This window comes from Paramormyrops kingsleyae, chromosome 6, assembly GCF_048594095.1.
Source record: "Paramormyrops kingsleyae isolate MSU_618 chromosome 6, PKINGS_0.4, whole genome shotgun sequence".
NCBI classification, from domain to species: Eukaryota; Metazoa; Chordata; class Actinopteri; order Osteoglossiformes; family Mormyridae; genus Paramormyrops; species Paramormyrops kingsleyae.
This window is the reverse complement of record NC_132802.1, coordinates 672,691-699,789: the sequence shown is the minus strand read 5'-3', so window position 1 is coordinate 699,789 and position 27,099 is coordinate 672,691. Positions and strand designations below refer to the sequence as shown.

Genomic DNA, 27,099 nt, shown 5'->3' with positions numbered 1-27,099 from the left:
CACATATATATATATATATATATATATATATATATATATATATATATATATATATATATATATATATATATATAAATAAAAGTGTGTGTGTGTATACCTTGCATCTGAATCCTACTCATTCTATGAAGGCTGTGTGTGTGTGTGTGTGTGTGTGTGTGTGTGTACAGTACATCTGAATCCTCCTCATTCTGTGAAGGCTATGTGTGTGTGTGTGTGTGTGTGTATACCATGCATCTGAATCCTACTCATTCTGTGAAGGCTGTGTGTGTCTGTGTGTGTGAGTGAGTGTGTGTGTGTGCAGTACATCTGAATCCTCCTCATTCTGTGAAGGCTGTGTGTGTCTGTGTACAGTACATCTGAATCCTCCTCATTCTGTGAAGGCTGTGTGTGTGTGTGTGTGTGTGTATACCTTGCATCTGAATCCTACTCATTCTATGAAGGCTGTGTGTGTCTGTGTGTGTGTGTACAGTACATCTGAATCCTCCTCATTCTGTGAAGGCTATGTGTGTGTGTGTGTATATACCATGCATCTGAATCCTACTCATTCTGTGAAGGCTGTGTGTGTGTGTGTGTGTGTGTGTGTGTGTGTGTATACCGTGCATCTGAATCCTCCTCATTCTGTGAAGGCTGTGCGTGTGTGTGTACAGTACATCTGAATCCTCCTCATTCTGTGAAGGATGTGTGTGTCTGTGTGTGTGTGTGTATACCATGCATCTGAATCCTACTCATTCTATGAAGGCTGTGTATAGGGGATACGCATGCAGATCAGAGGGTCAACAAGCAGCAGGAAGACCATACAGAGCAGCAATGAGCCTGATGATGATGGTCACCTGGAGGAGACAGTATGACAAGAAGCGATTACTCTGTTGTACTCAGCATCATGCGATCACAGAGATCCAGTGCAGGATCTCTCTGATTTTAAGAAGTACCAAATCTACAGTAAGACAGTATGCACAGAGAGTGGGAGGGGTCCAACACAGAGAGTGGGAGGGGTCTAACACACAGAGCGGGAGGATCCTACACACAGAGAGTGGGACAGACTCACATGAAGTGGGAGGATCCTACACAGAGAGTGGGAGGGGTCCAACACAGAGAGTGGGAGGGGTCTAACAGACAGAGCGGGAGGATCCTACACACAGAGAGTGGGACGGACTCACATGGAGTGGGAGGATCCTGTACAAAGAGTGGGAGGGATTCTACACCCAGAGTGGGAGGATCCCACACACACAGAGTGGGACAACTTACACAGAGTGGGAGGATCCTGCACAGAGAGTGGGAGAGACTCACATGGAATAGGAGGATCCTACACAGAGAGTGGGAGAGACTCACATGGAATGGAAGGATCCTGCACAGAGAGTGGGAGAGACTCACATGGAATAGGAGGATCCTACACAAAGAGTGGGAGGGATTCTACACCCAGAGTGGGAGGATCCCACACACACAGAGTGGGACAACTTACACAGAGTGGGAGGATCCTGCACAGAGAGTGGGAGAGACTCACATGGAATGGAAGGATCCTGCACAGAGAGTGGGAGAGACTCACATGGAATAGGAGGATCCTACACAGAGAATGGGAGAGACTCGCATGGAATGGAAGGATCCTGCACAGAGAGTGGGAGGGATTCTACACCCAGAGTGGGAGGATCCCACACACACTGAGTGAGACGACTTACATAGAGTGGGAGGATCCTGCACAGAGTGGGAAAGGTCTGAGCAGAGCTTACACTCACAGAGCAGACAGTAGGCCTCCACGTCCGGCATGGGCTCTGCTATGTGCAGGCAGGTACTGAGAGGTACAAACTGCACATCAGAAGCAGGGCATGCAGAGAACATGGATGCAGATTATTGGTGCTGAGTTTGTGCTAAATAAAAGCAAATGTAACACTTTAGGATAAATGTTTTTTATATAGGTGAAATATTTTAAAATGTCAAGGCATGTCAGGCTACCTCAAAAGTGGAAAAGAGGCCTCAGGCCCCAGGGGGTTAACATCAGCATATTTTTGGACTGTGGAGGGAAACCAGAGAACCAGGGTGAAACCCCAAGGAGAACCTGCAAGCTCCACACACATGGAACCCTGACCCCAGAGGTGTGAGGCGACGGTGCTCACTGCACCTGGGTGAAGCCCCATGATGACCAAAGGAGAACCTGCAAGCTCCACACACACGGAACCCTGGCCCCAGAGGTGTGAGGCGACGGTGCTCACTGCACCTGGGTGAAACCCCATAATGACCCAAGGAGAACCTGCAAGCTCCACACTCACAGAACCCTGACCCCAGAGGTGTGAGGCGACGGTGCTCACTGCACCTAGGTGAAACCCCATGATGACCGAAGGAGAACCTGCAAGCTCCACACACACGGAACCCTGGCCCCAGAGGTGTGAGGTGGCGGTGCTCACTGCACCTGAGTGAAACCCCATGATGACACAAGGAGAACCTGCAAGCTCCACACTCACGGAACCCTGGCCCCAGAGGTGTGAGGCGGCGGTGCTCACTGCACCTGGATGAAACTCCATGATGACTTAAGGAGAACTTGCAAGCTCCACACTCACGGAACCCTGGCCCCAGATGTGTGAGGCGGCGGTGCTCACTGCACCAACCCTTTATTTCATGTTTGGCCTTTAGATACTTGTTCCTAATTATATGTCTAATTCAGTGTTTTGTGAGTATCCTTTTTTTGTTTTGCACTGTCTAATTTTGTTACATCTTACTGACTGTATGGTGTTGGCAACAATTCCTATGTGATGAAGTAGAAAAGGCTGATAAAAAATCTTGTATCTTGAAGGTTTATGTCCATATGCACCAGTCAGGTCGGTGCCATTTGAAAAGGTGGCTGGCAGGGGGCGCTGTGGCCCTGTTGGGACATGATGGACCAGTATCAGAGCATTTGTGGGTGTTAGCTGAGGCAGGGCAAGTGATGCGAGAGACGGGGGGAGGGGGGGGAGGAACTGTTACCCAAAAAAAAAAAAAAACGAAAAACAAGCGAGTCATGCCAGTGCAGCCATGGATCTGCGCTCGGAGCTGCTGAAGTCCATCTGGTATGCATTTACGGCTCTGGATGTGGAGAAGAGCGGAAAGGTGTCCAAGTCACAGCTGAAGGTGGGGGCCGGAACCGTTTGCTGGAAAGAAGGGTGTTTTCAGGGAGGGAGGGGGGCAAAAGAAGTTCTTCTCTTGAGACCCAGTGAAGCTGTTACTTTCCCTGTGGGATGGCCTTTTCTCACAGTTTGACCTGTGACTAGCAGGGCTTGAAGAATCAGCTTTATTCTAGCCCATATTTTGTTTTGCAGGTCAGTAGCCAAGGCTGCAGAATTTATTAGCTTTTGTCTTTCATGTCGCTCCATTTCCTGGTTGAGCAAGTCGTACCCGCCTCATGCTTCTCTGTCTCCTGCAAACTGCCCCTTTGTGCAGAAAATAATCACCCCAAAACAGCGACACACTAACTCCCCGTAATTTGTTATCTTTTCAAGGCCAGAGTTTGCCTGGGACTTTAGTTTACGATGCAGTAGATTGAAGTCATTTTTGCAATTGAGAAGACTTCCGACTTGTAAGATCTGTTAGATTACGACAGAAGACTGCTTAGGTTTTGCTGGATACACAGTCCATAAAGTGATTTCAGCATGGTGGGCATGTACTACTGGACTCTGTTTCTGACAGCATTTCCCGTTAGAAACATTCTTGGAGAAGCCTGGTCATGGATTTTAGGAAATGGCTAAGCTGTGCCTGCCAAGGAGCTGTCCAGACTTAGTGCAGCTTAGAAGCGGCCAGAACAGGGCAGCAGTGTGGATATGCAGTGAGGCCTTCAGGCCATGGTTCTGTACCATTAATGCTGATAAGTTAAATAAGTGTGAGTGTGCGGTTCTGTACCATTAATGCTGATAAGTTAAATAAGTGTGAGTGTGCGGTTCTGTACCATTAATGTTGATAAGTTAAATAAGTGTGAGTGTGCGGTTCTGTACCATTAATGCTGATAAGTTAAATAAGTGTGAGTGTGCGGTTCTGTACCATTAATGCTGATAAGTTAAATAAGTGTGAGTGTGCGGTTCTGTACCATTAATGCTGATAAGTTAAATAAGTGTGAGTGTGCGGTTCTGTACCATTAATGCTGATAAGCTAAATAAGTGTGAGTACGTGGTTCTGTACCATTAATGCTGATAAGTTAAATAAGTGTGAGTGTGCGGTTCTGTACCATTAATGCTGATAAGCTAAATAAGTGTGAGTGTGTGGTTCTGTACCATTAATGCTGATAAGTTAAATAAGTGTGAGTGTGTGGTTCTGTACCATTAATGCTGATAAGCTAAATAAAGTGTGAGTGTGTGGTTCGTACCATTAATGCTGATAAGCTAAATAAGTGTGAGTGTGTGGTTCTGTACCATTAATGCTGATAAGCTAAATAAGTGTGAGTGTGTGGTTCTGTACCATTAATGCTGATAAGCTAAATAAGTGTGAGGCAGAACCCTCGGTTGCATGTGCCACTGTGTTGTGTTCAGCATGATGGATATTCAGTCATCAGTGTGACAGTGAGATCCTGTGGATGCCATTTTGAGGTTTTTGCCGATGCAGTGGAGGGGGCTTCACTGAGCCACTGGCTTATAGCGCTTTTTATCGATCTGTTTACTGAAATGTATATCTGGATTGGTGTTACTTGGTCCAATTGTATCATGACCAACTTTTTGCCAGTAAAAAAATCACACAAATCGAACTTATTCTGTTTCTGATTCACATTGCTTTATCTCCAAGGGGAAATTTTTGTGTTTCAGTAGCCATGACAGGAACACACCGACGCAGGGTAGACATAAGTGCAGACATAACACAGAATCTGCGGTTTCTGCCGCTGACCTTGGTCCCGGTCAGCTCTAGGCTCCTCTGGGCTCGTGGTCGGGCTAATTCCCATCACGTTGTGCAGCTCTCCCTAACACCCCCGCACCTCCCACCTTCTAAGAATGCAATTTCAGATCGCGATGATGTGGTCAGTATTTGCTGAGAGATCGGTGGTAGACAGTTAACGTTTTCTCATGTCAGACACTAAAAAAACTCATCACTTCTGTCCTGTGTTCTGTAGCTCAAGGAGAAAGTCAGTGCTAACGTAATACCACTAGCATATGATAATGTATCAGCTAAACTGTAATATTGCCAATGTAACAGCACTAACGTAACAGCAGTAATGTAACAGCACTAACATAACAGTCTTTGACACACCACAGCACACAGTGCACAATATGCCTAAGCCCAGTATTGAGTGCTACATATAGGTCACGTATATGAAACTGCTTTCTTTATCAGCTATTAATTTAAAAAATGTTAAATAGACCATGAATTACTAGACTCCAAGTACATTTCTGTCCATTGGCATTCTGTGGCCTGATAATTATCCCATGTATAGCTCTGATTATGAGGGTAACCTTATTGCCCGTTATTCAAACGTGTGTGTAGTGTTGATTTCAAATTTTGAAACACAGCTATGAAAACAGCAGTGAGAGGCTGTCAGGTCTGAGGAATGAGTAAATGCTTCGTGAGAGCCGCCCGCCTTGATCTTCACCAAATGTCGTACAGGAAAAGCTGTGTGCTGATAAGCTTCTTACCGCATGTAGGTTCTGTCGCTCAGCAACAATGATCACTCTGTTTCTCAGGCTATGAAAATGACAGCCGTACACCAAGGGCCCTTTAAGAAACACACCAGCTTTATGCCGCAAAACCCCAGCTATGTAAGCAAGGGGCAAATTCCACATGTAGGGAAACGTAGTGCTGTGTGGCTTGGTGTTTGTTCATCTAAAACCTGAATGCTTTATGTAGGGATGAATAATAATTCAAGATATGTTACTTCATGGAATGTGTACAGAGCTGTCATTTAGTTTTTCTAGGGAGATAAATGTATAAAATGTTTCCTGTTTTGAAACAGAAATTTATGATAATTGATTTTTAGATGTATGTCGGACAGGATGCTAATTACACAGAAACTTGAACTTGAAGCACCTCAAACACCTAAATAACCTTTTGCCACAGTAAAATTGTCAAGCATATGTTTTTATTTGTTTTCAGAATCAGTTCCTGGTCTTTGGGGATCTTTCATGCTCGTAAATGGATGGAGGGATGAATAGCTCAGTCTGATACTATGTACTCTGCTGTAAGCACTTCACAGTGAGAGTGGCAGACCTGGTTTCTTGAGGTGACCTCATTTTCCACAGTTTCCTGGTTTGCAGTGCTCAGTCTTTCTTAATTGGTTAGCTTTGCTGAAACTGTGGCCTGAGTGAAAAAGAACACTGAGCTGTCATGCAGAAACAGAAAAGTACTCAAAGGAAAGGTATATATCAGCTTCGTGAATCTGGACAGAAGGGTCGAGTTTTCAGTATATGTATTTAGTATATAGAACACTGGCTGAACTAACATTGCCCATATTTCATAAATATATGTGATCTGAACAGTGCAGCACCCCATAATATAATACAAGGACTCGCCACACAGTCCTTTAATTATGCAAAAGGACATATAACCGAGGGTGGTGTGGGCGTGCAGTGGTGCAGTGGCGCAGTGGGTAGCACTGTCGCCTGACACTTCTGGGACCAGGAGTCTCCACCATGGCTCCATGTGTGTGGAGTTTGCATGTTCTCCCCGTGTCGTTGTGGGGTTTCCTCTGGTTACTGCAGTTTCCCCCCATAGTCCAAAGACATGGTGAGGTTAATTGGAGATACTAAATTACCCAGAGGTAACCCATAGGTTGGCACCCCATCCTGGGATGTTCCCTGCCTTGCACCCATAGCCACCCATAGCACCCATCTTGGATAGGCTCCGGACCCCCTGTGACCCTGAATAGGGCAAGCAGTTACTGAAAATGGATGGATGTCTTTTTGAATTACAAACTACTATCTCAGATGGACATCAGCACACGATCTATTGGCATTCATGTGCAATAATCAGCTTGAATATAACTGTAGGGCCGCAGGTGGTATAGTATTTAAGAACCAGAACTTATAAGTAAAATACTGCAGAGTCATTCCTGATTAATGGACTTGGCCAGAATTGCTCTAATACATCATGTAGTTAAAACTGGATGACCAGATGAAAATGAATAAAAACATTGGACTTTGGGTTCTGTTTGAACACTAACTTATTAAAGTGTGCTCTCCCTGTTGGTATATTCCCCACGTGCCTCCCTCATAGGTGCTGTCCCACAACCTCTGCACTGTCCTTAGCATCCCACATGACCCAGTGGCGCTTGAGGAGCACTTCAGGGAGGATGATGATGGGCCTGTGTCCAGCCAAGGCTACATGCCTTACCTCAACAAATACATCCTGGATAAGGTACGTGTGTCTCCCTCCACCTGATACATTTCTTAGCTCACAGTTAGATTCTTAGTAAGGTAACAACGTTCATCTCACCCACTCAATGGCACCAGGTGCAAGATGGAGCTTTTGTGAAGGAGAACTTCGATGAACTGTGCTGGACCCTCACAGCAAAGAAGAACTATCGTCCAGAGAAAAACAAGAAGATCATCCTGCAACAAAAAGATGCCTTCCGCCTCTGGTGCCTATTCAACTTCCTGTCGGAGGACAAGTATCCCCTAGTCATGGTGCCTGATGAGGTGGGTTCCTGACCCACGGCGTGGGGGCCCTCAGATGGACCTCTGCCAAGCCGTGTCTCCTGAGCCAGTATATTGACATCTACACCAATGGGTGTTAAGGATGTTGATTTGAGTGCTCTGTTTTTTTACTTGTAAGTTAAAAATGTGTTTCTGTGAAGCTGGAGTTAAAAATCTCATTTGTAATTTTATTGTTTCCCCCAACAATTTGAAAATTTACTTAATGGTTATCTTTGTAAAGGAAACTTTACAAGCTTTAAGAAAGTCAGTCATGCTAGGGGTATGACTTAGAATTTGCTGGTGTTGGTTTTCTTCAGAAATTTTCTTTGTCTTGTGTTTTTTTGGCAAATGTGCCTTTGGTGTGTGATTAAATGATTCGAAGTGTTAGATGTAACAGGGGGCCATCTTTGTTTCTCTAACATGGGGTGTTATGGGAACGTTTGATATGTTAGCAAACTGTAATCGAGCTGGTATTGCTCAAATGTGACCTCAAGGGTATTATATAATACGCTCAACACTGTTGTCGGCCAGAAAACCAATAACAGTCTCCTCAGATCAAAGCGGAAACTACTTGTAGTGTCACCTTCGCAGAAAGTCAGTTTTATGGGACTGTTTTGACTGTTGTGACTGTTTTTGCTTTAACACCCCAAGAGTTATCGCAAATGTTTGTGTAAAACCCAGCTTTACACAAATCATTGCATAAGAATGTTTTTAACCCACAGTTAGCAAGACTTCAAGTTAGCAGTTAGCAAGACATCAGTTAGAGAGACTTCAGTTAGCAAGACTTATTATTTATAGGTATAAGCTTTATACTAATCTGCAAGGAATATATTTCATATACAAACTAGCTATGCTGTTCTAAACAGATGAGAGTATTGATTAAAATGTCTGATAATACAGCCAGAGGATTTATTAAATGATATTAAATTCAGAGCCTATACCTATCATTTTGTCAAATTTTAACTATATTTCTTTCTGTCTTCATTTCTGTCTGATTTATGGTAGAAATTTAAGACTTATTGTGGAATAAATTCATTTTCTAGATTGCAAAATAGTAAGATGGAGATGTGGTATGGAAGTAAATCTGTGTCATCAGAATTTGAATTTTATATGCCACTGAAATTCTAACATTGAATGTTTATGCATTGGAAATATGCATCGGAAATTCGATGGTCCGAATTCACATGCAAAAATACGAGGTTAAAAATACAAAGACAACATTTCAAAGTTGCTCCAATTTGATGGTCCAAATTCACATGGAAAAATACGAGGTTAAAAAATACGAGTTATACATCCGGGATACCAAGGCTAAGCAATCGAATCTGTGGCTGCGTTCGACTTCATGCAGCCACTTACAACACAACAGCAATGCATTCCGGTCCTGACGTTTGTATCCCAGGCAGTTCCGAGGCGTTATCTGCTATTTCTCCCGAATATCACGTAAAGCAGTTATAACTGATTTTCAGTTAATTTACCTGGTAAAATAAAGTTTAAGTAAATGACATGAATGCTCTAAAAGTACACTTAAGTTAGTGGTTTATTTATTGTTAGTTATTGTAATGTTGCGCTGCTTTATTTCTTTAATCGTCCAGTCTGTTAAGAAGGCATTCACGTAAGAATTGCATTTTATTCAGTACAAACTTTCATTCCTTGAAATACATGTATTTGATCTTTTTTCTGGCAGCTATCTTTTTACACAGGGCCACTATATACAATAGTTTACTTTTTTCCACCGCTAACAGTTTGGATCAGGAGTTGGTTATTGGAAAAGAAGTAATGTGCATGCAGGTGATATTTGTATAGATTTATCTACACCCTTCTGGCAGTGCGGCCATTGCAGTCAGATCTCGCACACTATGAGGAGTAGAAGTTGTCCGACTTGGCTGCAGTCAGTTTATACTCCACCCCTGCAGCCACAGCCAAATGCTCTTGTCACGTCACCTGCAGACAGACCTAAGCCCAAGTCGAACGCAGCCACAGATTCGATTGCTTAGCATTGGTATCCCGGATGTATAACTTGTATTTTTAACCTCGTATTTTGCATGTGAATTCAGACCGTTGAATTGGAGCAACTTTGAAATGTTGTCTTTGTATTTTTTAACCTCGTATTTTTGCATGTGAATTTGGACCATCGAATTGGAGCAACTTTGAAATGTTGTCTTTGTATTTTTAACCTCGTATTTTTGCATGTGAATTCGGACCATCGAATTTCCAATGCATATTTCCAATGCATAAATATTCAATGTTAGAATTTCAGTGGCATATAAAATTCAAATTGTGATGACACAGATTTACTTCCATAGATGTGAGTGACACTTCCAGACTGAACATCTAGACTGACTGCTGTCTTGCATGCATTTTGCTGGTTTCCTGGGTGGGGTTGGGTTTGCATAATAGCTGGTAGCAGCAGCAAGTCAGGGATGGTTCTCCATGTTCTGCCTTGGAATGTTCTCAGCTCAGACAAAGAAGAATATGTGGCAGTTAAAGAAAGGCCTCTGTGTCAGCGAATGAGAATGGAGCCTTACACATAGGGAACGTGCTTTCTCCCAGTTTCTGGACAAATGCTGCCCTCAGGAACATTCTCAGTGTAGGAGAATGCATATCTGCCAAGCATCAGAACCAACCCCAGAAAAGAGAATCTGTGACACTCTCACAAAGAATAGCACGTTTCCTCTGATGTATGCTCTGTCAGCCGCCCGCAGATTTTCATTCTGTGGGCCGTGGGGTTTTCCCAGCCTCACATGCTTGGGGCGGGGGGTAAGGGGGAGACCAGCCACTCATAGTGAGCACAAGCCATTTGGATTTAATGGGGCTTCTTGATGCAGTGCACAGCATAGCTCACTTTGGCCAGGGTGTCAGTGCTGAAGTCCCAATAGAACAATCTTTTATGAGTCAGTGAATAACAGTAGTCAAGAAACTTTCTTTGAAAAAAGCTTTTAATTTAAAAGTTTACCAAATGCACATGCTAATCACTCTTAGTATGATAGAATTCAATCAGGTGGTCATGCAAGATGTTCAGCAAATATGAAGTACGAATTCACTGCTCTAATTTATGGAAGATAACATTTGTTGAGAAAAATTGACAGAAGTATCTACCAAGCTTGCATTACATGCAAGGTGTCGCATGCAATTGCGATCTTATCAAGCTCACCTTGTCCCGTGCTGCGTCTCTGCAGGTGGAGTATTTACTGAAAAAGATTTGCATGGCCATGAGCGTAGAGCTGAACTGTGTGGAGCTGGAGGACTTCCTCTCCCAGGATTCTGTGCTGCAGAACGGGTTCACGGTCTGGGCTTTCCTGGACATGATGAACAGTGGGAAACTGACAAAAGGCATCACCAAGGATTCGGTCAGCATGGCGATTGAGGAGGTGTACCGTGAAATAGTCGATGATGTATTAAAAGAGGTATCCCGTCCACATTTTCTTTAGCTTTATCAGGCAAACATTGAAATTGCATTACAATAGGAGCCCATTTCAAATTTCAAAGCATTATATGAATTTACCAAAGCATTTATGAATTTAAAATCTATAAAATACCACTTTACATTGTACCAAACATTTAGTTACTTTCTGAAAGCAATTACAAAAAATGTAAACTGCTTCAGGTGAGATATGAATTCCACTGGTTCAGGTTTTCACAGTGCACTGAAATGAATCATGTCTGCGTAGGGCTATCTGTGGAAGCGAGGGCAACTGCGCAGAAACTGGGCCGAGCGCTGGTTCACGCTGAGGCCCCACACCCTGGCCTACTTCTCCAGTGAGGATCGAAGGGAACGCAAGGGCAACATCGTGCTGGACGGGAACTGCTGTGTGGAGGTGGGTGGGAGGATAGGAGGCTATGGATGGGTTAATAAAACCAGGAGAAAGTGGGTGGTCTTGTGAGGGGTGGGAAGTTTGATACTTTTTTTAGCGACTTTGGGAGTAACTGTGTGGAGATGGGAGTTGTTTGTGAGATGGTTTTAAGCTGTGGCAGATCGATAGAGGGGAATGAGCTTGAGGCCATGCTGACCAAATCATTGTTGATCTGTCTGTATCCCCTCTTCGTGTCCCCTGGCTGACAGGTGCTTCCAGACAAGGATGGGAAGCGGTGTATGTTCTGCTTAAAGACACTGTCCAAAACGTATGAGATGAGTGCCTCAGACACCAAGCAGAGGCAGGAGTGGACTGCGGGTAAGCGAGGGGTTTAGAGGCAGGAGTGGACTGTGGGTAAGTGGGGGATTTAGGGGCCGGAGTGGACTGCGAGTAAGCAGGGGGTTTAGAGGCAGGAGTAGACTGTGGGTAAGTGGGGAGATTAGAGGCAGGAGTGGACTGCGGGTAAGCGGGGGGGGTTTTGAGGCAGGAGTGGACTGCGGGGAAGTGGGGTTTACAGGCAGGAGTGGACTGCAGGTAAGCGGGGGTTTAGAGGCAGGAGTAGACTGTGGGTAAGCGTGGGGTTTAGAGGCAGGAATGGACTGAAGGTAATCTGGGGGCTCTGTGTGCATTACCACGCCCAGAGTAACTGGTGCCAGTATGACTTGAGTCATTGAAGCAAGCCAGACATGATGCATGGATCTTACCTGCAGTTTTATAGATTAATATTTGGACGGGTGAGGGACATCTTAGCCATCCTAAGCACATATGAAGGCAGTAGTGGCCACCAGGGCTGGACTGGATTTAAAAATTGGCCCATCAGGAAAATGCCCAGCATGCCAGATGGCCTCTTCAGTGCTGGTGGCCACCACAATTGGCCTGGTGAGGTCTGAATTTCCCCTGAGTGATGATAAACACATGAGCCTCATCAGATTGTCATACAACTTAAAAATACACGAATGAAAGGCAAAAGGACATGGCGTTGTTTACTTCCCAATAATACACTTCCAGACTAGTCTAGAAGATGCTTTCTCTCCATTACATTTTACCCAAATTACACGTACCACCCCTTATCTTGATATGCATGGAATCTGCATGCTCTCTCTAGTATTCCAGTTTGCTTAAACAACCCAAATTGATGTGGTCTGGGTGAATTTGATTCTGTAAAAGGCCTTTAGTGTGTGATTGTGTGTGTGTGAGTGTGTAGCCTAAGATGGGCTGGCATCCAATTTAGGCGTTCCCAGGTCTTCAGACTCACCACAAGTTGTGCTTGATAAGGCATTCATGAAAATGATTGGATGGATAGGAGGATGGCAGTAATATGTAATTGTTTTTTCCTTATGCTAAAGTAACTAGGCCAGTGCAACAGCTGCTAACCGGTTAAGTTTATTGTATTGTTATCCATTTACTGTACCATGCAAAAGTCTTAGGCAGTCAAAAAAGTCACTGATATCTTGCTAGATTTCTATTTGAACATTACTTTGGCTCCCAGACCACTGCTTAGGGGCACCTCAGCCATTCCATGGATGCTTTATATTTCTCCAAAAGCTTAATTAATTGATTACATAATTTGTTAAATAACAAACAAACATGGGGCAGTGGTCGGTTTTTGGACTTTTGCTGGAAAAACTGGGGTGACAGAGACCTTCTGAAGTGGTTAAGCTGACATACTTTGACTGATATAATACCATAGTTACACACCAACATGAAGATCATTTAAACATCATTCTCTTTGACTGCAAATGACTTTTACACAGCACTGTACATAGCTTTGCATTTTCCTGGAGTGGAGTGCCAGTATATGAGCTGTCAGAAGCCATGAGTCCTTCAGCCCCCACTGTCCCTGTGCCTGCAGCCATCCAGACGGCTATCCGGCTGCACGTGGAGGGCAAGAGCTCCCTGCACAGGGACCTAAAGCTGAAGCGGCGGGAGCAGCGAGAGCAGCGGGAGAAGCGGCGGCGGGCCAAGGAGGAAGAGCTACAGCGGCTACGTGCCCTACAGGAGGAGAAAGAGCGCAAGCTAGCTGAGCTGGAGCTTCTGAAGGAGGCGCAGCGACAGGCGCAGGCACTCCTGGAGCAGGACGAGCAACGCAGGAGGCAGCAGCATGAGCAGATGCAGCAGACACTGGAGGTGCAGCTACGGGAGGCTGAGGAGGTGAGGGGGGTCAGGAAGCGCTGGAAGGGCACCTGCGGGAGGCTGAGGAGGTGAAGGGGGTCAGGAAGGGCTGGAAGGGCACCTGCGGGAGGCTGAGGAGGTGAAGGGGGTCAGGAAGTGCTGGTAGGGCAGCTGCGGGAGGCTGAGGAGGTGAAGGGGGTCACAAACTGCTGGAAGGGCAGCTGCGGGAGGCTGAGGAGGTGAGGGGGGTCAGGAAGCGCTGGAAGGGCAGCTGAGGGAGGCTGAGGAGGTGAAGGGGGTCAGGAAGTGCTGGAAGGGCAGCTGTGGGAGGCTGAGGGGGTGAAGGGGGTCACGAACTGCTGGAAGGGCAGCTGCGGGAGGCTGAGGAGGTGAAGGGGGTCAGGAAGCGTTGGAAGGACAGCTGAGGGAGGCTGGGAAGGTGATGGGGGTCATGAGGTGCTGGAAGGGCAGCTGCAGGAGTCTGAGGAGGTGAAGGGGGTCAGGAAGCACTGGAAGGGCAGCTGCGGGAGGCTGAGGAGGTGAAGGGGGTCAGGAAACGTTGGAAGGATGGCTGAGGGAGGCTGGGAAGGTGAAGGGGGTCATGAAGTGCTGGAAGGGCAGCTGCGGGAGGCTGAGGAGGTGGGGGAGTCAGGAAGCGCTGGAAGGGCAGCTGCAGGAAGCTGAGGAGGTAAAGAGGGTCAGGAAATGCTGGAAGGGCGGCTGAGGAGGTGAAGGGGGTCATGAAGTGCTGGAAGGGCAGCTGCAGGAGGCTGAGGAGGTGAGGGGGGTCAGGAAGTGCTGGAAGGGCAGCTGAAGGAGGCTGAGAAGGTGAAGGGGGTCACGAAGTGCTGGAAGGGCAGCTGAGGAGGTGAAGTGGGTCACGAAGTGCTGGAAGGGCAGATGGTGGAGGCTGAGGAGGTGGAGGGGTCAGGAAGCTTTAGTGGATTAATGTTTCCGCTAACTTAGCGGACCAGTTAGCTTCCTCAAAATTTAGTTCCACTTACTATAAATCCGCTAATATTTTTTCACAGATAAAGTATGGTAAAAAAAGTAAATCCTAAAATCACACATTTGTTCCTGTCTGCTATGAGCATGTCTGGTACAGTCTATCTGCCAACCTGTTGGCTGATGAAGTATAAACACAAGATGTGATTGATCGATAACCTGTCAGATTTAAGGTAGTCTGGGCTAAATGTAAGTGAACAAAGATAAAGTCCATTTAAACTGGGATTCTCTGCACTAAGTGCACAAGGGCATATATCACAAAACTAGATTTCTTGCTTAGCCGGATAACTGGTCAGATTTCAGGTAGCCTTCTTTAAATGGATTTTATCTTTGTTCACTTACATTTAGCCCAGGCTAAATTAAATACAGTAAGTAAGTTTCTACAGTAAGAAATTCTGCTTTGGCCCCTGGTTATTTTCCTTTATTTTTCGGGTTCTGATTGACAGAGCTTTAGTCCAATAAAGAGCTGAGACCCTCCTTCCTCATTCTGGGTAAATGGCACCATGTTTGTAGTCCCCAAGTGGCTTCACTGGGGACAAAATGTCAGCATGAGCCAGTCACGGAATAGGACTCCTCCGTCAAAAATGCATATATCTCGCAAACAGAGTATCTTTGAAAGAAAATTTATTCCATAGACTACACAGAATCCAATGATCTCTAATTGTTTAAGTCCTAAATATTCCCAGGTAATCAGTCCAGCCCTGTATATCTAATTGTGCGTTCCATTTGCCTTGGGATCTGACTTTCGGATTCCAAGATTACGTCACATCAGCTAAAAACTTGGAAAAACCGAGTCAACATGCGTTCCATTTGACACAGAAGTAGCAATACCATGGACCCATATGAAAAAGCAAGATTTCTTGCTTAGCCGGACAACTTATCAGATTTAAGGTATCTCAGTTTAAATGGCCTTTATCTTCGTTCACTTACATAGCCCGAACTACCTTAAGTCCGACAAATAATCCGTCTAATCATGAAATCCAATTCTAGCCCAGTTAATTGTTAGCCATTGTTAGCAATATTAATATTAGATAGCACATTAGATAACACATTACGCACGGTGCTTTTACACTCAAACACACCGTCCACTCACACGGCCATACACTCACACGCCATACACTCACACGCCATCCACTCAAAAACCATTCACTAACACGCCATACGCTCACACGCAATCGACTCAAACACCATTCACTTACACGCCATACACTTACACACCATACACTTACACGCCATACACTCACACGCCATCCACTCACACGCCATCCACTCACACGCCATACACTCATACGCCATACACTCACACGCCATACACTCACACGCGATCCACTCACACGCCATACACTCATACGCCATACACTCACACACCATATACTCACACACGATCCACTCACACGCCATACACTCACACGCCATACACTCAAACACCATTCACTCAAAAACCATTCACTCACACACCATACACTCAAAAACCATTCACTCACACGCCATTCACTCAAAAACCATTCACTCACACGCCATCCACTCACACGCCATACACTCAAAAACCATTCACTCACACGCCATACACTCACACGACATTCACTTACACGCCAGTCACTCACACACCATTCACTCACACACCATTCACTCACACGCAATACACTCACACACCATTCACTCACACACCATTCACTTAAAGGCCATCCACTCAAACGCCATACACTCACACGCCAGTCACTCACACACCATTCACTCACACACCATTCACTTACACGCCCGTCACTCACACACCATTCACTCACACACCATTCACTTACAGGCCATACACTCACACGCCATACACTCACACACCATACACTCACACGCCATCCACTCACACACCATACACTCACACGCCATCCACTCACACACCATACACTCACACACCATTCACTCAAAAACCATTCACTCACACACCATACACTCAAAAACCATTCACTCACACGCCATCCACTCACACACCATACACTCAAAAACCATTCACTTACAGGCCATCCACTCACACGCCATTCACTCACACACCATTCACTCACACGCCATACACTCACACACCATTCACTCACACGCCATCCACTCACACACCATACACTCAAAAACCATTCACTCACACGCCATACACTCAGATGCCATACACTCACACACCATTCACTCACACGCCATACACTCAGATGCCATACACTCACATACCATTCACTTACACGCCAGTCACTCACACACCATTCACTTACACGCCATTCACTCACACACCATTCACTTAAAAGCCATCCACTCAAACGCCATACACTCACACACCATTCACTCACACACCATTCACTTACAGGCCATCCACTCACACGCCATTCGCTCACTCACCATACACTCAAACACCATTCACTCACACGTCAGTCACTCACACGGGCAGTATGGGCAATGTGGCAGCTCCAGTTAGCCTCAGCATATTTTCCGGACTGTGGGGGGAAACCGGAATGCACAGACGAGGAAAACATGCAAGCTCCACATACACAGAGACTTGAACCCTGGTTCCAGAGGTGTTAGGCAACAATGCTAACCACTGCACCTCCATGCTGTACACACATAAAATTTACATTTAAAAATATGGATATATGAAAAAGTCAAAAAAGTGCCTCCAACAAACAGTGAATGAACAGTTATTGCACGCATCAAGTTGCAAAGTAAAGTCAATGAATAGCCAAGAGCAGTCGGGTGTTCAATGAGCAGCAGGTGTAATATACAGTATAAGAACAATGAATAGCCAAGAGCAGTCGGGTGTTCAATGAGCAGCAGGTGTAATATACAGTATAAGAACAATGAATAGCCAAGAGCAGTCGGGTGTTCAATGAGCAGCAGGTGTAATATACAGTATAAGAACAATGAATAGCCAAGAGCAGTCAGGGTGTTCAATGAGCAGCAGGTGTAATATACAGTATAAGAACAATGAATAGCCAAGAGCAGTCGGGTGTTCAATGAGCAGCAGGTGTAATATACAGTATAAGAACAATGAATAGATATATAAGAAGCAACAGCAGTTATGGTGACCTGGGCACATGGCAGCAGAAGGAGGAGAGATGACAAGGGACATGAGAACCATTTAGACTGGGGGAGAGCTGAAGGCGGGAGGGATGTCTTTGTGAAGGTGAGGAGGACGATGAGTTGAAATGGCCCTTTTCCCGGCAGGCGCGGGCCAGCATGCAGGCAGAGATGGCTCTAAAGGAGGCGGAGGCCGAGAGGCAGCGAAAACGCATCCGCGAGCTGGAGGAGATGCAGCAGAGGCTGGAGGAGGCTTTGCAGGTGGAGATCAAGGCCCGGCAGGATGAGGAAGCCTTCCGTTATGCACAGGCCAGGTACCGCGTGGGGCGTCTGTGGGGCGTCTGTGGGCCGTCTGTGGGGCGTCTGTGGGGCGTCTGTGGGCCGTCTGTGGGGCCTGTGTAGGATGTGCATGGAGCGAGTGTGGGGCATGTGGGGGCGTGTGTGAGACGTGTGGGGGCGTGCGTGAGGCATGTGGGGGCGTGCGTGAGGCGTGTGGGGGCGTGCGTGAGACGTGTGGGGGCGTGCGTGAGGCGTGTGGGGGCGTGCGTGAGACGTGAGTGGGGTATTGGGGGGGCGTGTGTGGGGGCATGTTTGGGGCATGTGTGGGTGTGCGTGAGGCGTGACTGGGGTATGGGGGGGCATGTGTGGGGGGCATGTGTGGGATATGGGGGGGCGTGTGTCGTGGTATGTGTGGGTGTGCGTGAGGCGTGTATGGGGCGTGCGGAGTATGCACGGGGCATGTAGGGGAGTGTGTGGGGCGTGTGGAGCATGCACGGGGCATGTAGGGGAGTGTGTGGGGCGTGCGGAGCATGCACGGGGCATCATGCCACCATCAGCATCTGCACAGACATGCATGGCCCTGACACAATGTCACCTTGGCCACCCCCTGACTCTCCCTGCACCTCGGATGTAGGAATTGCAGAGTCAGGGGGGTGGAGTCCAATGGTAGAATTTACGCAAGTGCCTACAGTATTATTATTTGCATTGGGCCCCCAGAATCTGTCAGGATATCCGCGTCCCTCTGACTCCCTGTGTGCAAGACAGGGACACTTACATGGGTAACACGCCGCATGGGTAACACACCGCATGGGTAACACGCCGCATGGGTAACACGCCGCATGGGTAACACACCAAAATTTCGGGACAAATGATGTGTGAAACACATGACCTTCTACATGCAGGATGGGTGACACATGGGACAGGTACTGACCAGGACAAGTTAAATGCAATTAAATGCCAAGCACACTTTATATATTGCATTATTAGTATATGGCGCGATTTTCCGTTTCACCCGTCTGTATGGTTTTACTTAACTTTTTACATAGCTACAGTTGTGGTGGTTTTGATTAAGAACATCAGCTAAACTTTAGCCACACGCATTCAGCATAACACACGGACATACCCTTTTTGTCTGTCTATATGCACACATATAAACGCCTAAAAATGGATTATAAGCAGCAGACTTCACTTCCTGCCATAAGCAGTAAGCTGGGAGCAGATGCATCTAGCTGGTCCGTGTCAGTGCTGCCTGCTGACGTTTACCCTGTGCACAACTCAAGTCACATGCAAACAGGAAAAGCTGTGACAGGAAGTGGGTCACTTCACACAGGAGCAGCCCGGCATCCTGTGTCCTCCTGCAGCTTCAGCAAACCTCCCCAGCGCTGGATAAATGTTGGCTGCTCACCTAGAACAGCACAGCCCAAAGCCACAGCGTGCTAAATGCATCAAAGTGGCTCCATGGCCGAGTGCTTTGCTGTATTACCTGGTAAATGCCATTGACTGAGGCTGGACGTGTGGCTAAACTGATGCCCAGACTTTGGTTTTCTCCTGCAGCATTTATGCTTTTCTCTCTCGGCTTTTATTGAATATGAGGCTTTAGTGAAATGCCGGCGAGTGCTAGCTACACTTACAGAGACGGCATAAACATCTCTGGCTGATCTTAGTTTGACTATAATACTATCCTAAAACACTGCATTTGGTGAACTGGCATCTGTAAATAGTACGCCATGTGCATGTGTGTGTATGAATGTGTGGCCTGTGATGGACTGACAACCTGTTCTTTCACATTGTATGTTACGCTCCCTGGGATGGACTGAGATTCTGTTCCTCCGCCGTGTATGTTATGATCCTTGGGATAGACTGACATCCTGCTCCTCCACCTTGTATATTGTGCTGCCTGTAATCGAGTGACATCCTTTCTCTCTATCTTGTTTGTTGTGCTGCCTGCGATGAACTGACAACTTGTTCCTCCGCCATGTATCTTATGTTGCCTGTGATTGACTGACATCCTGTTCCTCTGCCCTGTATGTTGTGCTGCCTGCAATGAACTGACAACCTGTTCCTCTGCCATGTGTGCTATGTTGCCTGTGATCGACTGATATCCTGTTCCTCGTCCTTGTATGTTATGCTGCCTGAGATGGATTTACATCCAGTTCCTTCGCCCTGTATTTTATGCTGCCTGAGATGGATTTACATCCAGTTCCTTCGCCTTGTATGTTATGCTGCCTGGGATGGACTGACATCGTGTTCCTCCACCCTGTAATATGCTATGCTCCCTGGGATAGACTGACATCATGTTCCTCTGCCTTGTTTGTTATGCTGCCTGGGATGGACAGACATCCTGTTCCTTGGCCTTGTATGTTATGCTGCCTGGGATGGACTGACATCATGTTCCTTGGCCTTTGTGTGTCATGCTGCCTGAGATAGGCTGCAGGCTGTCTGTGACCTCACACGCCATCCACTGTGTGAGTGAATGGTGTGTGCTGGATAAGCAGTTGGAAGATGGACGGATGGACAATATGTATTGAAGACACCTTGCTGTTCAGAGGCTTTTAAGATTTCTGGTTTAAATGAGAGCAGGCAGTTTATATAATCTCCTGAGGAACAGGCTGTGAGAAGCTCCTCTGGAAATAAGAGGTGTCTCAGCTTGAAAACAGCACCTGTACCTGGCCACACACGCTCCTGTGTTTAAAAGTAAGATGCTGTAGCAGATTTGTTACTGTAAGAGAATATAACTGAACCTCCTGGGTGTATAATCACAGTTGCTGTGGTGCTGGATAGGACAGACTTTCTGTGCCAGCGTGATGCTTGGCTATAAAACAACCACAATCCCTCAGGTTTTTACGGGATGTAGCAGTGTTGCTGGGGAAGGCTAAGATCCTGTGTAAAGAATTTCCATAATCTCCAATTGTTCAGATAAATGTCAAATTCCAATGCAAAAAAGTTATAATATAAAGAGGTTTTTTTGAGTGACTCAGTGACCGCAGCTGTGCCCACGTTTTATATACGCAGAGACTAAACAGTAAGTGGTGTCCCTTTCCGTCTGTGCCCAAGGCTGCTGACCGAGGAAGAGGATAAAATGAAGTCCCTGATGGCACTCCAGGAAGAGCAGGAGGAGTACATCCTGAAGACCCAACGGGAGAAGCAGGAGCTGAAGCAGGAGATGGAGATGAAGTCCAGGGCTCTGGAAGAAGCCCACAGGCAGCTGGAGGAAGTGCGGGCCAACCGGCACAAAGTGGACCAGGATGTAGTGGTGAGCAGGACGTGGTGGTTAACACGGTTCATATGTACTTCATGCATTTATGTGCAGGTAACAGGGTACATGTGTACGCATATGTGACTTCATGTGTGTAAGTGTGAGTGACGGGATACATGTGTACACATATGTGACTTCATGTGGGTATGTGCTAGTCATGGGGTACATGTGATCAGTGATCATTGTTGATACACTACAGTGCACAGTGCACAACAATGAAATGTTGAATGTCCTCTGCATTTGTGTATGCATGTGTGGTACATGTGTACACATATGTAACTTCAGGTGGCTGCGTACATAATTACACGTGACTTCATGTGTGTAAGTGCAGGTGAGAGGGTGTATATGTACACATATGTGGCTTCATTTGTGTATGTGCAGGTGACGGGGTATATATGTAGACTTATGTAACTTCATTTGTGTATGTGCAGGTGACGGGGTATATATATAGACTTATGTAACTTCATGTGTGTAAGTGCAGGTGACGGGGTATATATGTAGACTTATGTAACTTCATGTGTGTAAGTGCAGGTGACGGGGTATATATGTACACTTATGTAACTTCATGTGTGTATGTGCAGGTGACGGGGTATATATGTAGACTTATGTAACTTCATTTGTGTATGTGCAGGTGACGGGGTATATATGTAGACTTATGTAACTTCATGTGTGTAAGTGCAGGTGACGGGGTATATATGTAGACTTATGTAACTTCATGTGTGTAAGTGCAGGTGACGGGGTATATATGTAGACTTATGTAACTTCATGTGTGTAAGTGCAGGTGACGGGGTATATATGTAGACTTATGTAACTTCATGTGTGTAAGTGCAGGTGACGGGTGGGGTGCATATATACAGATATTTTACAGTGTATCTGTTGATGCAGAAATTCCCATATCTCTGAATGTTACAAACTTCTGTGCGCTGCATGTAGTGTGAGCAGGTTGCCATGGTAATGATGTGAGCAGCTTCCTGTTGAGGTGACTGCAATGGAAGCTGAGTTTCATGCTTAAAATTTTCAGTTATGAAATGAGTTATAGACTTAAAGAAAGCTTCTTACTACACTATCATTTATTACATGTAATATATTTCTATGTGACCAATGGATATAAAATATTCATGTATTTTATACATTTTCGATCAAAATATGTTTTTAATGCTATATATTTCCCAGGTTTAAATCACAAATGACATACTGCTATTATAACTTTATGAATACTGTAAAATTGCTATACACCTATAAATCACTGGGCAAAAAACTGCATTTTCATTTCTGTGCACAGATTTCAAAGCATAATATAACATTTAAAAAAGTATAAATAGTGTAAAATAGTGGAAGCTAGTGTTTATCTGATTTCCATAAACAGATTTTTAAAAATGTTTTTCTTAAATGATAAATTCAGCATCTCCTTAATTGTCCTGAATAATTTTCACAGATATTAAATTAAATAAATTACCTTATTTTCTGGCACAAGCATGTCACAATAAGTGATCAAAAACAACCAACCAGTCACCTGAAACATAAAACTGCCACAACTGCCTCGCAGTCTTCCATCATAGCTCCGCCCTTCTTACTCTATCCCGCTTTCTGATAGGCTGCCCAGAGGAAGCTCCGCCAAGCAAGCACCAATGTAAAACACTGGAACGTGCAGATGAACAGACTGATGCACCCCATTGGGCCTGGAGGTATATCTCACTTTTTCAAAGCTTTCCTGGCTCATGTTATACATGCAGGATGCTGAAGCTCTTATACTAAAGTGCTAATGCATTCTGTGCTCCTAGCTGATGCCTCTTATTTCTCTTTACTTGCGCTGCACGCTTTGCTTTTTTTAAGCAGTATTTTGCTGTTACTGTGGCATTAGTACAGAACCATAGTAATTATCATTATATTAAACCACTCTACATGCTTTTCCTAGAATTAGTATTTTTTCCTTGTACTTAAGACAGCTTAAAACCTTCGACTTTCATGATCTCTTAGGTTGGATAGAGGAACAGATACACACTATATTATGCTGCAAACATTATATTACAACCAGTCCTACTTGATGATCTGGAAACTTTTGAGAAATGGTCGAAAATTCAGCAAGATTCAAAAGTGAAATGTGTAGATTTAGAAAGTTGTTCCACCAGTTTGCTTTGTGAGGGAGTCACCAGCAATCACAGGCTGTAGAATTAGAGAGCTGCAAGAGATTGTTGCTCCACTGTCTAAACTTTTGAAATTCTTCAGTATAAGAAGAGAGGGGAGTTGAGTTTGTGGATTGAGCCTGACACACAAAACACGGGTATCAGAGGAGCCGTGCCACATCATCAGCTGCCCGACAGCCTCATCCAAAGAGCCGGGCATAGACAAACACACACCCATTGTCATAACTGTCAATTGTGGCCACAAAAAATGCACTGTCCACTCACAGTCATGCTTACAGATGCATGTGCACACATACAAACACTACACTGGAAGACACATGTTCACTAGTGTCCTCTGCTGACACGTTCTGCTGCATGCATTCAGTGTCTTGTGCTGCATGCAGCCAGTCTCCTGTGCTGACACACCCTGCTGCATGTGGCCAGTATCCTGCGCTGCATGTGTGCTCCCAGCTTTCTCCATGGAGACCCTGGTGAAAAAGAACTTTATTAAGTCCCCCCAGGTTTTAAACAGTGGATGCCCAAGGTCTCTATCCACCAGCAAGCTTGAAGACTCCTCATATGACACGAAGAGTGCCTTTGAATGACCTCTAAGAGTTCAGCAGTAGTTTTGCTATTTTAGATTGAGTTAATTTTGCCACCCCACCAGACCTGGCTATTCATATTTTAAATCTCATATACTATTCATAGTATAAATCTCTCTCTCTCTCTCTCTCTCTCTCTCTCTATCTATCTATCTCTCTCTCTCTCTCTCTGTTTGTCTCTTTCTGTGTCTCTCTGTCCCTGCCTCTCTCTGTTTGTCTCTATCTGTCTGTCTGTCTCTCTCTCTGTCTCTCTCTCTCTCACTGTCTCTTTCCATCTCTGTCTTTCTATCTGTTTCTCTCTCTCTATCCCTTTCGCTCCATCTCTCACTCTTCCTCTCCATTTTCGCTCACCATTACTTGCCTGATTGCAGAAAAGAGGCCGTCCATCACCTCCAGCATCCGCATGCCCAGCCAGCGGGACCCCGGGCTGCGCCTGCGAAAGTCTGAGAATGACGGGGAACAACACGACAGGACCAACCCGAATATGGAGCAGGATGCTGGGAGAGAGGCGTCTGAGAAGCGCCTCTCACAGACCTCTAACGGAGATATGGACATGCCCTGAAGGGGCCGGGCCAGTCTGCAGAGCACAAGGGGTTTCCTGCACGTGCTCCTTCTTGGAGCTGTGTAAGGAATTACCACCACCGTATGAGTCCACACAGGAGACGGATTGCACGAGGAACCAATGAGGAACAGACTTGGGTGGGGCTGTAATGGTTAAAACATGCAGGTTCGAGTCCTGGTAGGAGCTCAGATATTTTACTTGAGACCCATTTCATTTCACATAGCTCTATGAACTGTCAAACATGCAAAACCAGAATAAAATAAGTTGTTTTGTGTAAAACCTACTAAAAAGCTGAATTATGTTTTGGAAAGCATGCCATTGAGCTAATCAGGCATCAGGAATCTCTTAAGTCAAACAGAATTTATCATAAAATTTATCTCTGACATACTTTTTTTTTATCACTATAACACTACAGTGATGATACAAAGTATGGCACCATTCATTCAATTATGCCTATTTTTCTAATGTAGTAAATATTGTGCAAAATATTGAAAGAACTGGCTGAGTTTTCAAGAGGGTAGTTCAGTAATATTCCTGCTGTTTCTTATTGGTTGCTCTCTGGCAAAGTGTATGGTTCTTATTTCTGTACAGTCCTGATATTGCAGCAAATTTCCCCCCACTGAAAAGAAGAAAAATTTAGTAACAAGAAGTTAGTGTTAGTTTCTTTGTAGCTTCCACTGTAGTGCAATGACTGGATTACTAGTTTCTAACATTATCGTTACCTGTTTGCTTTGGCAGTGTTTTTGACTCCTCTTTGTATTTAGCTATCTGGCTCTGTGAATTATGAAAAAGCTCTTTCATTTACTGGAATCCATTCATAGCACATTGTTGCTGATGAAAAACATGTTTAGTCTGTTTTGATTAGAAAGAAATATGTGAAGCAGAAGATATTGTTTGTATTGTTATTATTATGGTTTAAATTTTAATTCCGCAAACCAGAGATTTTTTGTAGAAAATTATGTAACCAGATCATTGTACCTTAAATCAATTCATGTAAAACTGAAGGTCAATCATAAAACAAATTGTTATATAAATTGTTTCTTTCAACATGCATGTTAAGTTTAATTTCTCAATTAATGTATTAAATGTTGTAAAAAGGGCTGCAAACAATTGCAACATTTGCGTCTGCATGTTTTTTTGTATGGTATAAATCCTAATTCTTACATTTCCTTATTTAAACATTCTGACATCATGTTAAAAATCTGCAACAGGTGTCTTCAGCACTCTGGCCCAGGTCAAATGGAGCTAGCGGTCAGCCAAGATTACGTTGGACAGATGCCAGACCTTCACATCACAGACACTAAAGGCAATTCAGGGGCACAAATCCACTTCGTTATATTTAGGTTACAGGATGAAGAATGCAAAGACAAAACCATTGAACCATTGAAAACCTGAGCATTTTTACCATTTTTACCGACCCCTGGCTGATTGGTTTGGAACTGAACTCAGAAGCTACATTCCAGAGGCACAGTGCGACTTTGTCACTATGCCGTCTTAAAGGAAATCTTTTATCTTATCAAAATTCAAAATGTTTTAGGTTTGACCTTCAAAATGGGACCCGTTTGCCAGAGAGTGGAAAGACGCTGCAGGCATGCAAGCGTGTTGTGAGAGAGAGACTAGAGATTTCTGGAGTTTCTTCAGACATCAGAGGCTTTGTGGTTGTTCGCTTCACTTCCTGTTTCCTCTGTCAGTTAGCACAGTTCTCCAAGTGTAAGAGTCTTATCATGATGAACAACATGCTCAAGAAAAGAAAAATATATAGATTTTCTGCTAATTTTACAGGAGTTTCTAAGTTGTGTGCAAACAGTGTTCTTGGTTTTTTAAGTGACATCATTTCAATAATTAAACTTTTTAGTTTAATTCCTGGGCTAGAGGTTTCTGCTCCATCAACAATTTTCATATCTGCAAGGAGATTAAAATGGGATATTTAATAAAGTTAAGGTGACTTAAATTAAAAGGGGACAGCCTCAACAAAGAAATGCTTCACTCATTTCCTTTACGATTTTGAACATACCAATAAAAAGCTGTCTGGTGTTGTGCGGGCTGCCCCTGGTTATTGACCTGCTGGTCTTACAAATCTAGACAAACAGAGACACCTACTGGCAGTTAAGTTTCAGTACGATATTATTGGATGGAACTTGGATATTTCAAATAAAATGGACCAGCTTATTTATTTTTGCATCAGAGTTGATTTATACATTTCCCTTAATATTTCTGCATCCAGCCAAGCCTTTGCCTGTATTGTGTGCATGTGTGCCCTGTGACGGACTGCCAAGCTGTTCAGGACGGACCCCAGCTTTGTGCCTTATGCTGCTTGGGCCTGGCTCCAGGCCCCCTGCCGGAAGAGGGATGTTTAAAACTGACATTGGAACAGAATAAGAAGCCGAGCTACGATTTCACGCAATGTTAGGTGAATATGAAGATTAACTTCATAGCTGACAGAAAATTTATATAGATCTCTCAAAGCATCAAAACAAATAAGGAAGGGTAATCTGTGGGGTTTTAGTATTGGAGCATTAATAAAGAACTCATTAATGCCTCTTGTATTTGCTTAGTTATCTGATATTTCAATGAATGCAATTGAGAATTTTTATCCATTTTTACAATCACACATGAGTTTACAGCCCCCCTACACATCCCTTTATCCTACCAACAGCAGCAGGTGGCTCAGTGGGCTAAACTTGTGTGCT

The 27,099-nt window shown here is 44.8% G+C and overlaps 1 protein-coding gene across 1 annotated transcript; it reads left to right on the top strand.

The window, feature by feature from the left end:
* The first annotated feature begins 2,969 nt into the window (after positions 1-2,969).
* On the top strand, positions 2,970-25,525 carry LOC111834404 (DEF6 guanine nucleotide exchange factor). Its single transcript, XM_023793658.2, has 11 exons — positions 2,970-3,096; positions 7,153-7,293; positions 7,389-7,574; positions 10,748-10,975; positions 11,240-11,386; positions 11,632-11,740; positions 13,275-13,573; positions 17,735-17,901; positions 20,921-21,119; positions 22,717-22,807; positions 24,219-25,525. Exons 1-11 carry the CDS (start codon positions 3,001-3,003, stop codon positions 24,407-24,409), a joined length of 1,854 nt encoding a protein of 617 aa, XP_023649426.1. The 5' UTR covers positions 2,970-3,000; the 3' UTR covers positions 24,410-25,525.
* The last annotated feature ends 1,574 nt before the right edge of the window (positions 25,526-27,099 follow it).